Source organism: Columba livia, chromosome 3, assembly GCF_036013475.1.
Source record: "Columba livia isolate bColLiv1 breed racing homer chromosome 3, bColLiv1.pat.W.v2, whole genome shotgun sequence".
NCBI lineage: Eukaryota > Metazoa > Chordata > Aves > Columbiformes > Columbidae > Columba > Columba livia.
This window is the reverse complement of record NC_088604.1, coordinates 95058444-95076129: the sequence shown is the minus strand read 5'-3', so window position 1 is coordinate 95076129 and position 17686 is coordinate 95058444. Positions and strand designations below refer to the sequence as shown.

At 40.3% G+C, this 17686-nt stretch overlaps 1 protein-coding gene across 10 annotated transcripts in view; it reads left to right on the top strand.

Moving 5' to 3' along the window:
- Positions 1 to 12348, top strand: part of EML4 (EMAP like 4) — a 163268-nt gene extending 150920 nt beyond the window's left edge. For all 10 annotated transcript variants that reach the window (XM_065058319.1, XM_065058315.1, XM_065058316.1 and 7 more), the window contains 4 exons: positions 3096 to 3183; positions 4449 to 4547; positions 8873 to 9003; positions 9515 to 12348. In XM_065058319.1, the coding sequence (XP_064914391.1) occupies positions 3096 to 3183; positions 4449 to 4547; positions 8873 to 9003; positions 9515 to 9979 (783 nt within the window). In that variant the 3' untranslated portion in view covers positions 9980 to 12348. The remainder of the gene's footprint in view (positions 1 to 3095; positions 3184 to 4448; positions 4548 to 8872; positions 9004 to 9514) is intronic.
- Positions 12349 to 17686: the final 5338 nt, after the last annotated feature.

Below are 17686 nucleotides of genomic sequence, written 5' to 3'. Positions count from 1 at the left end.
ACCTACTTTAAATAAAGTGTTAGTAGTAAGTGATCTAGTAATTCTAAAGCTGATAATAGCTGGGAATATTATAACCAGTTCCCAGTATACTGAGTATGGTGAAGCTGCACTGAAACAAAAAGCACCACCCCACTGAAAAGCACTTCTCTCCTTCCTCACCTTTTTTCTCCTGTACACAGCTTCTTGTCAGGCACCTCTATAGCTACCTGTACCTCTGTCTTGGCAGGAAAGGGGTTTGTGAATTTGATATAGGAGAAAAGAACATTGTTACACTCAGGCAAAAGGGTTAAGGCTTCAAAGCACATGTCTGTTAACCACTTTTTTCAATCGAAGTGACTGCGCATAGGAGCCAGAATTAGCAACCTGGTTTCTGTCGGGGCTGAGCTCCCCTGACCCCTCCAGCTTGTGCAGAAGGCAGCAGCAGGGTGTGAGCCGCCCGGGGCTGACTCTGCTGCTCGGGTTTCAGGCACCCAGCACCTCCTTCAGCTGCTTGTCCCAGCCTGATGCTGAGCTGGGAGGAACCTGGGAACCCTCTAGACCCACAGGGCTCTCCCAGCTGGCACTCGGGTGCTGTCACCCTATCCTTCTGGCGTTCTTATGTCATTCAGTAGCCTTGCGGGTGATCTCCAAGTAGTATGAGTTGGTCCTCCTGGTAGTCAATTTCTGGTTGTTTCTTCCGACTTGAATACATTACTTTAATGCTTTCAGAAGAATTTTATGTACTAAAGCATCAGCTTGTGCCTAAGGGCTGTATGCCCACTGTTAGGTTTAAATCCCCTTTCAGTCACAACCAGGCTTTCTGCTGCTGCTGGAGAGGCCAGTCACTGATCTGTGAGCATGTTTCCAGTGAGGGATGGTGTTGGTTGTGATGAGAAAGAATTTCAGATGAGCTGCAACAACCATTTTGACTTGTGCAGCTGTTTATTGAGGGCTTCAGCTATGCAGACAGCAATGTGAAGGTATGGGCTGGGGTATGAACTTCCATCATGTCAGCAGCTCCAGGGTAGCTGGCGCTGTCTCTGTTTGCCTTACATCAGAGATATGTTTTAGCAAAAGAGAAGCAAGTGCTGTGCGTTTACTGATAGAGCTGTGGGATGAAAGCCACAAAGGCAGCCACGCTGAAGTATTTGATACGCCAGGCTTAACTTGAAATAATTGGTGTGCCCGTCTCTTAGGCTCTGGCCATTTGAATGTTAAGTCTGAAACAGATAAACATTACCAATGAAGGAGAGGGTTTCCATTTGGTCAGATAGTTTTGCTAGCCACTGATAATGTGAGGAATTATGTTCATCGTATATAAAGGTACAGAAAAGGAAAGAATAAAATGTTGCCTTATCAGTAGGCAGCTGCCAAAGAAAGATTTTAATAGAAAATGGGATTTTTCTCTTGAAAATAGTATGACAGTGTTTTGTTCCAGTTCATCCTTTGGTGATCATTTTCCTGAAGGGATTTTGCACATGGAGCCCCCTGGCCAATTGTTTTACTTGCTCCCCGCCACCCCTAGGAATTTTAACAGCTGCCAAATGTCTGGCAGGATTTAGTAAATGACTGACCAATTCTTTTCCATGTTGGAGTTCTCTTGCAAATTTGAAGACTTGGAAAATAAGGAGGGAAGAAAATATCCTAGCCAATTGTGCGTGGTTTTTTTCAAAATACCAAGTTTGCATGTCGATATCATATATCCCACCCATGACTGCAAAGCAGTTATGTCAATACACAGTTCCTCTGCTGGTGGCGGTGACTAGTTCATAAGTAAATAAATCTTAAAAGCTTGCTTTTCCCCTGAATGTTTTTGCAGTCTCTCACAGAGGGCCTGGGGACAGGGAGACAAGCACGGGTGTATTTTTGCAGGTAATTCTGGAATCCATCAGCATCTCTTAGGGCTCTCTCTAGAGGAAGCTGGTGTGGCGGGTATTGCAGCAGCAGCGCAGGGCCCCAGCGTGGGCCCAGCACAGTGGGTGCAGGTGGGGCCAGTAGACCTGGCACGTGGCCAAGGGATACCATCTTTATCACCCCCACTGAGACAGGGACATGTATTGGCATCTCTCAGTCAAGAAAGTGGTATTTTGTTGCCTGGCAGAATGACTAGGAAGGGGAGAAAATGGATAGTCTTATGAGGGGAAGAATAGCAGTAAGAAGAATTGAAAGGATAGAAGAAGGAAAGAGTGAAAGAGATGTCACTTTTATTCATTTCCTACCCTTTCCTCTACAGAGAAATAATTTATTCCTGCCTAATAGAAATTTGCAGCTTCTCTGGAGTCTCTCATATCTTTATTATTATTGTTATTATTATAACTGCCAACAGAAATGTTCATGCCCAGGAAGAATATTCTGACCAGCTGCATTTAGCTTCTCCCTTAAAAACAAAGATGCATGATTTTTAGCTGTCAGTGTGTTCTTGGTGGTGATAACTAAGCAACTATGCCAAAGTGTTTTGATATAGCTGACCATGTGTCTATAGGGAAGACTCCTTTCGAAGCTGGCAGTAACATGCATGCAGTGTAAGAAGCACAGCAGAAACTTTTGAAAAGCTTATGAGGGCTCTCATGTTGTAGTTTTACATAGTATTTGTTAACCAAGGGATCCCTAAGTTTTTAGGACAAGCAAAGGTTATTTGAATGTATGTGCATTTGATGGAAGTTATTTTGAAAGGGCAGAGAAATAAAAGAGTCTGATTTGTCACTCCTCTGATGGGATCTAAAAATCTTCCCATGTGAGGTACTTGCCTTTCTCAATTAGTAGTGATGTATACTTTCTTAATGCAAGTAAAAGCGTGAGTTTATCCATATTTTAGCAATGTACCTTCTAGGAGTAAATCATTCCGGGATGCTGTTGGGGTGATGTAGTTTACAAGTGAAGAATCCTCCGTGCAGTGGGAGAGGCGGGATGCCCAGCTTGCGTGTGTTCAGATGTTTCAGTCTGTGGCACTGGAGCAAGGAGCCTTTAAAGGAGCACAAGTGAATTGAGACAGACCTGGGGTGGGTGGGAAGGGAGGTGCTTTTCTGCTGATAGCTGTCCCAACTGTGGGTGCAAATTCTGCTTCTGTTTGAATTAAAGTAAGTGTTTCACATTGGTGTTACTGCGTTCTTCTCCAGGGACATTCCAGCTATATTACACACCTTGACTGGTCCCCGGACAACAAGTATATAATGTCAAACTCAGGAGACTATGAAATACTATACTGTAAGTATGAAATTAAATACACTGGAAACAGAAGTATGTATTGGCTGTCAGAATATTTAGAAGACTGTGTTTGATCAGGACTGCGCAAAATGCTTACTGACAAAGGAACCAGTTTGAACTTGTGTAACCTGATATGTTGATGTTATTCAGAGCTTTGTATTACCTAATGGCGATGCCAAATATAGCTTACTTCTTTACAAGGTCATAAATCAGTTTAGCAGCGTAGAATTTACAGAGCAAGTAGCACTATGTTTTGATGTTGGCCAAAAGTTCTGTAGATTGAAAAAGTACACACAGTTGTCTAACTAGTGTCAACAGTACCAGTTGTTTTGGGGGAATAAAATCAGTGGGTCTGTGCCACTGTTTTGTTCTGGGGTTTCTTTTTTTAAACTTTATCTTTAGTGTTGAAGACTAAGCAAAGCAATAATACTACTTTAATGAGTTACTGGTAAAAATGTTTCTGTGTTTGTCTTTTTTTAATATGTTAAGGAAGTTTGCAGTTCCCTAACAACTATGTGAAAATATTAATATATAGTGGTTGTGTCAAAAGTTCGACTTGCATAGCGCATATAATTCTGGTTTTAAATCATTTTTTCTAATCTCGTGTTCTGTGGCTTTAACTAGATCCAAGAGGATTGTAGTTCTGTTCCTGTAGAGGCAGGAAGAGCCAACAGTTGAAATATCTGTCACCTTAACATGTTGTTTCTGCCTGTCACAACTTAGGTTTCAAATCTGGATAGTGCAATATCTCAATCTGCCAAAAGGAAGTGTTGGTGCTTATAATTGCCTGTATAGGGAGGCAAAGAGCTGTGACCTGTTAGTACTGGGCTGGTATGTTGAAAGGTGGAGGAATCTTTCCTAGTCAGAAATTGAAAAGCAATATAAGCCTCTTCTGTCAGTTTCAAAAGCAGAGCTTCCTGAATGATTGGTTGAATTTTAGCACATCAATGGAGCTGGTAGGAAGCAGAAATTATTCTATTACTATTAAAGCATTTTGTAGAGTAGGTAGCAAGGGACTCAGGCTGCAGGTAAGTGTGTTTGAGATACTCTGATCTGAAGAGGGAGATGAGAAGTAAATGTGACAAATACCAAGCAAAGTTTCCAGTACCTGGAATTTGATGAAGTTACTGCTCTGTATTTGGCCCTACAATGTGACTCCAGATTAGTTTTACGATACATTTATTTACTGTCTTAGCACCTTCAAAGAGCACATTTGTAAATAAAATTTTATATGGCATAACTCATCATTCACTTTTTTTTTGCAGGGGACATTCCAAGTGGTTGTAAGCTAATCAGGAATCGTTCTGACTGTAAGGATATAGATTGGACAACATACACTTGTGTGCTAGGCTTCCAGGTGTTTGGTAAGCACCATTTAACTTGCTTTTAAGCTATTCATGCTGTGCTTTTGTGTTTTGCTTCAATTTGTCATTAGAAATACACTGTTAATGATGATTGAGGATGGTGCTGATATGAGAGACCAAAGATATTGACCGCAATAATTGTCCATGATACAGAGCACTGGGTAGCTCTATAGACAATGTACAATTGATTTCTATTTAGCCTTGAAGTTTAGGATTTGATTTTTCTGCTATCATTTTAGGCTACCGGTTTTGGAGCCACTGAATCAAAAAGGTGATATTTTAAAGTTATCATACGGCACATGTTTGTTCTCCTTTGCTAACCTTGTTTTGGGATAGGAACAAGACTATGTGAGTGTAGGTTATAGTTCATGACTTAAAATTATGAGAGCCCTTTGATACCTATGGTCAATGGTGAGTAATATACACTGCTTCGGAAGAGCAAAAATGCTTTAAAGATTAAACAGATTCTTTGCCTAGTAGTTTATTTTTTAAAAGTAAAAAAAAAAAAAAATTACAAAGGTGACAGATCTGATTTTAATAGTGCAATTGAGACTGTGGCCAAACAGTTCAAACTGCTTTTGCTGAAGGCAGCTCTGTTGGCCATAAATGAGGAGCCCCTCTGCAAAGGGTTGAAAAGTCTGGTTCAGCCTGTCAGCATTGTAAAACCAAGTTGTGGGAGCAGGCTGCTGGATGTCTCGCTTCCACCACTGAGATCAGATACCTTCCTCTGTTCTTCATGTTGTTGGAACCATCAAAAGCAGGTAAATCAGTGAAGCCTTTTGAGATGAGGGTTAGGTCTATAAATCTTTTCTTCACAGCTATGAGGAGTTCAACTTTGAATATCCATATACATGCAGGGTAGAAGAAAATCAGTTAAGTCTGGGTGCTTTCTGTAGCTTCTGACACTGATTATGTAAATTTCAGCACTGGCATGTGCTTAATGAGCAAGTAGCCTTAAAGGATTGCAGTTGATCTGTGGGCCAACACTGACACTCCTTATGTGGCAAATTGGTTGGGTGCAGGATATTTGGTGCTTTATAACCAGACTTAGTTTTCCTTCTGAGTAACAAAGATCTGAGGTGAAGCAGGGAAAATAAAGGAGTCAGAGGAGGAACTGATTAATAAACTGCCTAAATATTTTTGAGTTATTTGAAGCTTGAGGTAGGTAGCAGAAATAAACTGGAGTGTGCTGTTTCTGGAGCTGAATACTGTTGCTTATTGCTAGTATGTTGAAAATACTGGTTCCTATTAGCATAAGAACTGTGAACCAGGTTGTGTACTTGTTTGTTTTTATTCAGTGGGACTGGGTGGCTGTTTCTTCCTGATGCTTTATGCTTGTAAGCCTAGGCTGACAAGGAATTAAGTCCACAGCAGTCATTTCCTTGCTGTCTTTGCTACTGTGACTGAAATAATAGTGCAACACAAATGCCTTCTTTAAAATGGAGTACCAGAAGATTCAGGAGACACTAAAGAAAGTGAAAAACAAAAAACTCTGCTAATATGATGTCTTTCGCCAGGAGCAATGAAAGCACATTGTAAGGACTGAATATTCCTTCTGGAATAGCCTTGGAGTTGAAGTCATTTTATGTTTTATGCCGAGTGCTTACATCTGCTGGAAATGTGGAGGAAGGGGATGGTGGCTCTGTTGCTACTGAACTTTTACCACTGCATTTGGTGGCAGAGCAGGCAGAATAAAGGGAGCAGCTCTCTGGATCCCAGTGCTTTCCCAGAAGTGTCCTTTACTCCTGACCTAAGGAGATGAAGTGTGGGAGGGTAGGGTTTGGTTTCACATCTAGACCATTGGCTTTGTCTCTTTAGCAGCTGTTGGATAGAAGCTGCTGGTGACCGGGGCCAGGCTGGAGATGAGTAGCTCCCATAACCACTGTTTTGAGAAGCCTTTTTACTTTTTAAAAAGTAGATAATCCTGCTGATCCTGTCTGCATTCCCTTTTGGATTAATGCAAACATTAGCCACTCTGGATTAAGCTTAATTAGCCTCAACTGCTCTCAAAATCTTCGGTGTGCCAGAGGATCTGGGAGTGAAATAGATAAAGCAAATAATGTGATGTTATTCTGGAGCAGAAAATAATATATTAAAACTTCCAAGCCAAGATTCATCATGCTTTAATTTTATATTGTCTGATAGTCTGACACCCTTTGCAGAATCTTAAAATTATGGCTGCATCTCAGACAAAGGCAAGTGTTTTCCCATTAAATCAGACCGTGCAGTTAAGCCAACCGATGAGGTATTTGCTGCCCAAAGGAGAAGTCTGGCTTTTACCCGAGGGTCAGCTGGCTCAGGGATCCAAACAAGCCCGGGGCTGCTCGCTTTGATGTTTAGGAGAGAGGGTTAAGTTCATGGGATTTTGGCTTTTGGGGGATGTGTTTTACTAATTTAGCTTTGTGGATAGTGCCTCTGTAGGCTCTGGCGTTGCACTATTGTCAGCAGGAGAAAGAGGATGGAAATGCATGGTTGGGATGAGAATTAGCATCGCTCCTTTTTGGCCGTGCATATTGCTGTATTGGCTCAACAGCGCCATCACTGTACCCTGAGCACTTGCCGTCACTCTCGTTTACTGCACATTTCCCACTCTTTCATCTGAGCAGGTTGTTTTAAGAGGCTTACTGCTGGCTAGCAGAATTTATTAAAATTGAAGTGCTGCTGTTGTACCTAATGATAAAGTCCTATTCCTTTTAATTATATGTTTACAGTTATTATGTAATTGTCATCATGTTGATGTCATGGTTTTTCTATGTTTGCCTGATGCATTGAAAGCAAATCCTACTGTGTTACGATAAAAGGTTGTCTTACCTTTAGAGCTGCTAAAAGAATTCGTGTGCACAAAAGATGTTTAGTAAGAGATGCAATCTTGAATAGTAGTCTTTTATCTTAAAGTAAAAAGAAGAGGAAATAGAATAGCTGTTTGGCACAGTCTACATAAGATGGTAGCTGAAACTTGAGGAAACAGATTTGAAGTTCATTTATTACTCCTACCTGATGACAGTATGTTATATATATATCAAATGCAGGAGAAAGTTAAAATTCATTCATTTTAAGCTACTTGAAAATTCTTAGTTTATATTTTCCAAATGGATTTTGTTGATGAGAGAGCACTAAAATGTTCCTGAATATTGTCCTTAGTATTTCATATCTTTATTCAGTAAATTACCTACAGTGTAGTTTATTGGCATTGTAACAAGCTTAACGAGCTGCTTTGTTATTCTCCAGAGAATATAAAGTTCTTACTCCACCCACTGAGAATGAGGGAAGGGAAAACAAACAAACAAACAAAAACTTTGAAGTTAAATGCTATTTGCCATTTTGCTTAAAAACAAGGAGAGTGTGGGAATTTAAAGATAAGGTGATTCTAAGTTGGCATTTGTGCTGTATGAAATAGTAGACAGCACACGTTTTTTAAGGTGATTGTAAGGGAGGAAGAACATATTATCATATTGGACAATGGAAATCCTTCTCAGTCAATTGGGGACACAGTTTTTTCAGTGTGGGGGGTGAAGCTTGAGGGGGAAGGTTCCTCCTAACTTCTGAACGGATCAGAAATCCAAGTCTGAGCTGTAAAAATATGGTACCTTTGGCATAAATTAGTATCTTATAACCCCCTGCTTACCTTTTGTTCAGCTTTTCTTGCAGATGTGAACCATCAGTTTTGTTATGGGAATCTCTAGGGTCTTTATTTTTTGTTAAAACTAGAGCCTCCCTCCTCCCCAATTTGTTCAGTGCTTTTCATTCAGGCAATGTTGTTATTCTTCTGTCTAGACATATCTGTGTCATTCTTTTCACTTAAAAGCATATTGAATTGTACTTAAGCACTTGACAGCACTTACATCCATGAAACTTGTACAGGCTGGGTTTCTAAAGTGCAAAGTATCATCAAACAGTTGTCTCCTTTGAATCATGCAAATACTAAGATTTAAATTAAAACCAAAAGAAATCTCTGCATACGGTACACAGGCGTGTTCCATGCTTCAGCATCAGTCTTGCTTTTTGTGCATGAATTAAAGTGCTAATTTAAGAGATGGCCAGCTTTAGCAGCAAACTTAATTTTAAGATAAACTCATCAAGCCAAGAGGTTATCCTGGCTGAGGCTGAGGGATTGGGAGAGCAGGGGGTGTGGGAGCAGCATTAGACTAGCAAAATATTAATGACATTTAATGCAATGCATAATCCATTTCTAGTTAAATGTTTTAATTATCTTTTGTTAAGCTTTCCTTTTCTTATAGCTGTATACATTTTATTTTTTTTATGGATTGTTTTTTAGTTTGTTTCTAAAATTGCCATCACTAAATATCTGTTCTACTCTCTCCTAGGAGTTTGGCCTGAAGGATCAGATGGTACAGACATAAATGCCCTTGTGAGATCCCATAACCGAAAAGTGATAGCAGTTGCTGATGATTTTTGTAAGGTCCATCTCTTTCCGTATCCCTGTTCCAAACCAAAGGTAAGTCTAGACTAGTCTAGTCTATGTGCTTGTTTGCATTGCCTGAAGCTCTCCTTGCCAGATACCTGCTTCCAACTCTGCTGTTTTGCAGCCTTCCAGCCAAATGGCTCGTTCATGTCTGAGAACAGTTCTAGAGACAAAAGCATGGTTTTCCTTATTAAGTATATATGTGTGTGTATATATATATACATATATATGAAAATTATAAAATAATGAAGTAGCAATAGTTATCCTTAAGTTCTGGAGCAGAGGCTTGATGCTTTCTGTTGGCTGGCCTTGGTGTTAAGTCCATTACTTTTTGCATAAAGATCTAAATTTATCCCAAGTACACAAGCCTTAAGAAGAGAGGGTATATTGTGGGGAGAAAAGTATTATAAATATATTTATTTACTCTTGCATGAATAAAGAGCTCTCTTGAAGGGCTAAACAAAAACAGTAGTTGTTTTGGATTTCGGTCTCATGTGCTCTTCTAGTTGAACATGTGATTTATACTTCTGCTTGTTTTCAATAGGCTCCAAGTCACAAATACAGCGCTCACAGTAGTCATGTGACAAATGTCAGCTTCACCCATAATGATGGTCACTTGATTTCAACTGGAGGGAAAGACATGAGTATTATTCAATGGAAACTTGTGGAGAAGGTAACTCTACCACAAAATGACATTGTCGTAGACGTCGGTGCAACCAAAGTCCCCATCCCCGCCAGTGAAAATGCTGTACAGTCTCCTGCCCCGCTGCCACAGTCATTTAATGAAATGAACCAAAATGAAAGCGTAACTGGCAGCTCTCCGGCTTCTTTGGAGAGCAACTTGGAGCAGTCTGCGGAGGCCAGTGAAGAGCAAAGCGAGGAGCAAAGCGAGGGGAGCAGCCTGGATCCCGCTGAGCCGGGCTACGAGGAGCCCTCCAACGAGACGAGCGAGGAGCACAGCGAATCCACAGTCACTGAGGAGCAGCAAGATAACTCACCGGTGTCTTAATGCTCCCAGCTCAGGCAGTGGTTATTTTCCCTTGGTGTGCGTGCTTTCATTACAGGGTGAGGGTTCAAATAGGGAAAAGTACCTGAGATTCATGACCACTCCAGCTTTTGAGTTTCAGTGAGATTTTTAGTCTGAGCTTCAGTTCAATGTGTGGAACCATCCCAAGGGCCTGACTTGATGGTGTGTGTCAAGATCCGGTCACAGTAGTGGACATTACCATAGATCCATTTCAGTTCTGAAATTGCTGTCAGGAAGTGGCATGAAATATATACTGGAAAAAAGGTTAGCTCTGAGAATTAGCTGAAGTAGACCACCTTAATGATGTGAAAGTGCTTTCTGAAAGAATGAAGCTGATGGGAAGCGCTGAGCTGTTCCAGCTAGGGAGTACTGTGCTGCTTTTTCCAGGTGCGAAGACAAACAACAGCAAAAAAAAAAAGCTCTTTGTAGGGCTATTTTCCTTTGTTTTTTCTTAGTGAGAAAAATAGAGGAAAAACGATGTAATGATGCCACATGTATGGCAATGCCTTCTTGATGTAACACATATGCAATTTTCTAACACTACTAATTCCTAGTGGAGTCTGGATGTGTTCGCAGTTGGTCTGCCCTGGGTGCTGCTAGTTCTAAGGCAAACCCTGTCGGGGAACAGTGTTGGCTGTTCCATTTTCACAGGCTGTTCAATAACAGACTAACCAAATACTGGCTTGTTTCACTTTTCATGACGTGAAAGTTGATTTAAACTGTAGGATGTAATTGTCTCTTCAAAGAGTTGCTTGCCTAAAGAGTTTGAAACCTAAGGAAAGTCTTTACAGTGACTTTGATGTGAACAGCAGAGGAAGCATGGCAAGAACACAGAAGTCAGATGGGCTCCATAGTTAAACTTCAAGCAGAACTTGCTCCATCCCTATTAGGAGAAATATAAATACAGTTAACTTAAATTATTAAATTGGTGCTTAGGAGTAGTATATTAAGTTGATCATTTTTTTTCTTCTGAATTTTTAGAGGTAACTCTAAGAATCATTAAACTGCAATCTCTCTTTCCCCTGCCCTGGCTCCTTTAGCAGTTGTGATATAAGCATATGGTAAGTTAGATGATGATGTGATTTATTATTTTTTTTTTAATTGTGTTTTTTTTTTTTTTTCCCCCCTAGACTTGCTGATCTATTATTTTTGTGACTTTTGTTTCCACCCCTCCCTGGGTTGCTCTAAGCCATGCAGCTCTCATGTGGCTATACCTGGCCAGTTACGGGATATCTTGGCATTTGTTATGCATTTGGAAAGTACTTTTTTTTACAAAGTTTGTCAGATAGCTACATTTTTTTCTTAAGTGCATACGTTTCCTACTTTAAAAAGATATAGATTTACTGACAGGTATCCATTTCCTATGTACATGTTTATATTTTGACTACATAGACTTTTCTTTTTTAACTTGCTGCGTTGTGCTGGTATTTTAGTTCTTAGTTAGGATATCATGTTTAGAAACTTTGGATGAGTTCATAAGTCTTAATTGTGCAAGCGTTTACGTGATTGTGCCATTCCAAAGTGCATCAAAACTGTCATTCCCTTACTAGTATCTTCTCAGGAGAAATGCTACAGATCAGGTATTTAGTCATCATTTGGAAAGATAAACACAAATGGACTCCCAAAGGACATTTAGAACATTTATATATAAAATATATAAATATATATATACACACACACATATATATATATAAAAAAATATCCTCTTGTTTACAACAGTTCCAGAAAACCTCAAAGTAGTTCCCTTCAGATGGAGGGAGATACGGATTCCAAGCAACCCATCTGTTTAAACTGTGCTCTGTACATAGAGTTTTACTGGAGAGCTCTAGTCTGCTTGATTTGCAAATTTGCCAAATAGCAGCAATGGAAGATAAAGGTCAACTCATCAAAGTTCTTGGTTCCAAATGAGAAATATGCTGTAGGTTTAGAAAATAATCTTAGTAAAGGAGAAAGGATTTTAGAGCTAATGAGGCACAGAGCTCTCTCTGTCGTTTTTATGAACTCCACATAAGCAACACATTTCTTTTTGGAACATCTGCCACCTGGGGTTGCCATGTAAAGTGAGAGTTATAGTTGTGATATTCTTGTGTTTGTAGTTCAGAAGACTCTACTAATATGCAAAAAGCCTTACAGCTTTCAATTGCTGGCAACTACTGTTTAACAAATAATTAAATCTGTGATGGAAATGGGTGGGATTATGTAACTGTAGATGTTTTAGAAAAATAATTGTGAATGAATTATGATTAAGAGTGTTTCATGTGAAGATGTTTGAGCCATTTCTATCTATCATGCATTCCTGTCTCAAGGCAGAAAATTTTGAAGATTAAAAAAAAATAAAATAATCAAAATAATATCTTGCAGTGTTTTTCTCCATATCTGTTGTGGTTCCTTCTGTGTATAAAGTACCTGCTATGAGCACATTTGCAATGTCTGGATCTGCGATTTTAGGAGTTCATTCAGAATCATGAATAGCACTGGCACTCCTAAATATTGATCTTGTTTCCTTTTCAAAAGTTTTCTGACATTACCCTTTTCCATTTTTTATTAATAGCCTATTAGCACTATCCTACTGCACTTAATTGATGGGCAGCAGGGGATTACAAGTAGGTATTTGTCCAGATGCGTATTGCAGTCAACTTTCCAGGGTTCTGCCAGAAGCTTGTTATCTGGAAGTCATACAAAAAAGTACAAGGTCATTTTGGATGTAGCATGTTAAATGTCATGACGCTTCCACATTCCTGATAATATCTGTCCAGTTGCAGATGCAGAAGGTCACAGTATGCTTCAGTTTCTTAATATATTCCATGTGAAAGATTCTCAGCCTTTTATAAGACTTTGGATCATCTCTGTTGCTTGCAGCTGGTTTCTGCCCTTCAGAAAAGGAAAGGGTGGGGTGGAGAATAAAGAAACTTCCGAGATAGACAAATACCTCATGTTTATCCTCGCTCTAAGAAAAACAAAAAAACATCACTGCCACTCCCTGAGTTTGACTGGAAAGTAGTTGGAGATGTCCCTGCTTATTGATGGGGAGTTGGACTAGATGACCTTTGAAGGTCCCTTCCAACCCAAACTATTGTATGATTCTATGACTTGTTTCAACCAAATTGGCAAGAGGATGCTTGCTGTTCTAACTTGAGCAACAAGCAGATGCCCTAAGGTCAGGCTGTGCTGTTTCCAGCACACCCGTAACATCATGTGCCACTTTGCCTCGGGGCAGCTGTGAAGCGGTGAGCTTTGCTAGGCTCTGCTCCCTTTCTCACCAAACCTGGCACAAGGCTTTTGCTACCTCTTCTTCTGGGATGCTCTGTGAGGCAGAACTCTTCCTGAAGAGCAGGTAAGCTGGTGTTTTGTGAGCTTCCCTCAGCATAGAGGCAGGATAGGGTTCCAAGTGCCCCTCTTATTTAGGGCAGAAGCATCTGCTGCCAGCTTGTTTGGATAGGTGCAGCCATGGTCTTTGTCTTGTGGAGCTTAAGTTCAGGGTGGAAGCTCCAGCAAAGGTATAAAACTGTAACAACATCCAATTTTACCTGATCAAAACTTTAAATTCAAAATGAGCATTAAAATATTTGTTTAGGTTGCATGGTAAAATTTGAGTGTTATGAAATGCTAAGCTTATGGATTCTTGCAATATATGTCCATATTGGGCATGTGTCACACCGAATGATAGTAATTGGGTTTTGCATATAAAAGGCACTTTTCAGGCTATGACCATATACTTCAGTTTGGTCTTTATTCCACGTAGAAGTTCCACGGTAGGTCAGAAAGCGGCTGGGGGCATGTATGGGTAATGATGAAGCAAGCATTTGTTAGGTTTGATCTTACTGTAATTCTTGTAATAAATAACAATAACTAGATTTTGCACAGGATGCATGTCAAGTTCCAGCCTCATTTATTTTAATAATTCCTGGAATGCATAGATTCTGTCTTTGTCTCTGAAAATAAGGCAAAAGTTAAATTTCAGTTGTTACATTGATTAGTCTACATGGAAGAAAATGTTGTATTTTCTGCTTTGTGCTTCACCCCATTAGATGTGTTACACCCCCTTTTATGTCCTTTAGTGCAGTATTTTGGTTGATTAAGGACAAAAATAAGCAGAATGTCATTGTGAAATATAAGCTTGGCTGAAAAAACAAACAACAATTCTCCTTTCTGCTGCCTCACGTTAATAAAATGTTGGTTCCTGGCGATGAAAGGATTAATATTACATGAGGTAGATTTTACTTGTGCGATATTTGTGCTGCTTGTTTGCTTTCCTTCTGAGCAAGTCTGAGCCCATTGCTTAATCTTTATTTATGACAGATGTTTTATGTACTAATACTTTAATCAACTGAGAATGAAAAACTGCTTACAGTAGGATTATACAAGTTAGAAGACTGAGCAGTGTACACATTTTAATGCACTTAATGTATGTGGTAATGTCTTTGTGTGCATATATGTATACAAGCATCAAACAGCTATGACTGCTCAAGGCCTTTTTTTTTTTTTATTATTATTTGAAAGAAAAGTGGATGGCTTCACACCACAGTGAATTAAGAAGGTTTAAGAGCACAGGGAGAAAAACATCTCCAGCAGGATGGCAACGTGGGAGGACTGGGAAAGGAGGCACAGTGATGGGGTGAGGGTTTCTCAGGTTGAGTCCCTGGTACATTCCTGTGCTGGTCCTGCTGCCCCCCTCCATTGGGATGGGCTAAGCTGAAGCTCCTGACACATCCTCTGAAGTCCCCCATGCAGGACATTTTCAGATAAATGAAAAGCCCCTTCAGAGGTCTGCTAACCTTGTTACCTTAAACTGAGCACAGACCTCGGATTCTTCTCTATGAAGAGAGAAATACTTGAAATTGGGAAGCTCGGCTGCCTCCTGGCACAAGTGGGCATGTTACAGGGGAGCTGGGGAAAAAGGACAGATGAAATGCCCTGTTGAAGAGAGACTCCGGTGGATGGAGCCTACTCATACTGTACTTAAGGCACTGTGTTAAAATGACTAAATTGATTTTTAAGGGAAGAGGAGGATGCTATCAATGGATAATAAAAAACAAACAAAAACATCTTTTGCCCATCCCAGACCTCAAATTGTCATCTGTTATGTTTTGTCTGTATGCTAAAACCTACAAAAGCTTTCATTTCATCTGTGGTGGTTACAGGTCAGTTTTGACGAACAGTATGTTCATGGAGGTTTTGGTTGGGTTTTATTGTTAACAAACAATTACAGAAAGCAGTTTTCTTCCAGAAAGTTGTAGTAATGAACCGAAGTCTGTAAAGAGTCTACATCTTCAAGGGATATGTGTGTCCATGTGATTTAAGTGGTAGGTTTTATAGCCCACTTTCATCTCCTGAAGGGGACTCCTGGGCTCTTCCCAGCTCTCTCCAGGTGTGAGATCCCAGTGAGATCCAAGCCTTGTTAGCAGCCTCTGCCAGGTACTTCTGCTTGGGTCACATCGTTTTGTTCTCTGGTAACCACCACACTTTGTTGGTTCTTTGGGACAGCTGTAAATAACACTTGCTACAAATTCTTAAAAGACTGTCTGAATTATAGTTGGTTACACAGTCTCAGCTTTATTTTTTGATAAAGTGCCTTTAAGTTGCTATTTCTTGAATGTGCTTTTTGGACGGCGAGCCAAGTAAGTGCTCCAGATAGCTCTTGAGATGCTCTGGTCCCTGTGGTGGGCTATTTCAGCATTTCCATGTTTCTGTCATGCATCACTTGTTTCAAAGCTGACCTTGCTCTGAATCCTCCCTGTCATGTAGCCCGCTCCTCACCACTTGTACACCATTGCCCTCCCAGCCTAAAAGCAAGAGGTGTCATTTGCTTTTACTGCTGCTTCAGAATTTATTTCAGCTTCCTTTAAATATGCTGTCTTGTCATTTCAGTTAGTATCTGTCTGTGAGTGTCTCCTCTATTCCTCGCACAGCTCCATCAAGTAAGAGATAGGTCCTTGCACTGGCAATAAGAGATAGGTCCTTGCACTGGCAATAATCTTTCCTTTTAGGCTCTCTTAAGTCCATTCACACTTTCCTATGCATCTGTAACTGCATACAGGAGGATCATAGAGAGGGAAAGTCATAAGTTGTCTGCATCAGACAAGGGATAGAGCTTTAAAAGCTATCTAGTATGTAAGTACAAAAATACCTAGTATTTTGTTTTATACAAATGAGTGTCTCGGGTGTTATGTGGGCACTGACAGTAGAATTTGCAGCTTAAAGAACTGTGTTCCGGGTAAAAAGACTTTGGAACAAAGCCGGTGTTATTTCTACGTCAGAGAGGCCTGAAGGCTTGCCTCAGCTCAGGAAAACAGAAAAGGGAGGAAAGAAAAAAAAAATAAGCTGAAGGCTGTGGTTTTAGCAATGCAGACAAAAATGTTTTCAGTTTGACTGTGAAAGAAGACAGAGCAAACAGATCTAGGTAGTGTTGTGTGTATAGAGGAGGTAACTGTACACCAAACTTGCTCTTACTTCGTTTCTTCTGGTCCAGAGGTGGGTATGAGCTATACCCTGCTGTGGGCAGGCACTCTATTTTGTAGTGAGACTGCAGATTCTACTGTAGGCAGAATTTCAGTGGAAAATTTTGTTTCCAGCATTGCGTTGACTGGAATTTTTCCTTGAAGAATTGGACAACGCAGAATTAAGCATGGAGAGAACAGTCAACATCTAGTCCATACACAGGTATCCTACATTGCTAATACAAACTAGAGATTTGTCATGAATGTTTAACGTGAAATGACTGCAGTATAGACCAGGCACATTAAAGAATCTCATTTGGTCCAGGTTTAGCAAATGGAAAATTACATGTCAACTGAGTGTGTGATGCTGGGTTTCTTATGTCAAAGTTGCATTACGTCTTTCAATTGATTCACAAATAAGGAAGTATGTAAACCTCTGGATTTTCTGCCAGCTGGGAGGGGAACAGATGTGAAGCATTTTAAGCTCTCAAAAAAACATACCTAGGAGTGATTTTTCAGGACAGATGTCCGTTCGACCCTTTGCCAGGACCATATGGATCTGCTCATTTTGTGTGTGTATGTATGCATGAAGTTCTGCTTGTATTGGGATATTTGAATTAGATGGAGCGCCATCAAGGCCGCTCTGTTTTGGTGAGCACTGCACTGTGCTTACCAAGCCCTGTGACGTTTCTGGAGCAGTTTCTCTTCCTTTGATTACTTTCTCCCAGAGCTTTTCCAGTCTAGCGGCAGCACACAGGCTATTGCAATCCATGAATTTCTCAGAGAGGAGGGATAGAAGTAGTTACATGCTACATTCTCATTTATTACTTTGATTTTTACTTTTTTTTTCTTCATTCTTCCACAGATTTAAATTTAACTGGAAATAGGCATGAAGTCCGGACGGAAAGCTTATTCCTGTGTTCCCCCCATCACTTTGGAGCCTGACCAATGGCACAGAATTTAATGTCACAGATAGCAAGAAAAGCATTCTCTTTTAGCTCTGCTGTAAGGAAAGGACTAGGGAAACCATGGGATCCCAGTTTTGGGACCTGAATTATTGCCAATTACAATATCTCCCCACTGCATGCGCTATCTTCCCAGAATCACCCTCTGGGAATAAGTCATAACCCTACAGCAAACAACAGAAAGGATTGTTGTGTGCAGGGGGAAGGGCTGCAGATGGGGCGTGCTGCCATAAACAGTTTACTTGACAGGCAAGCTTTTTGCTGAATTGAAAACGTTTCTAGAGACT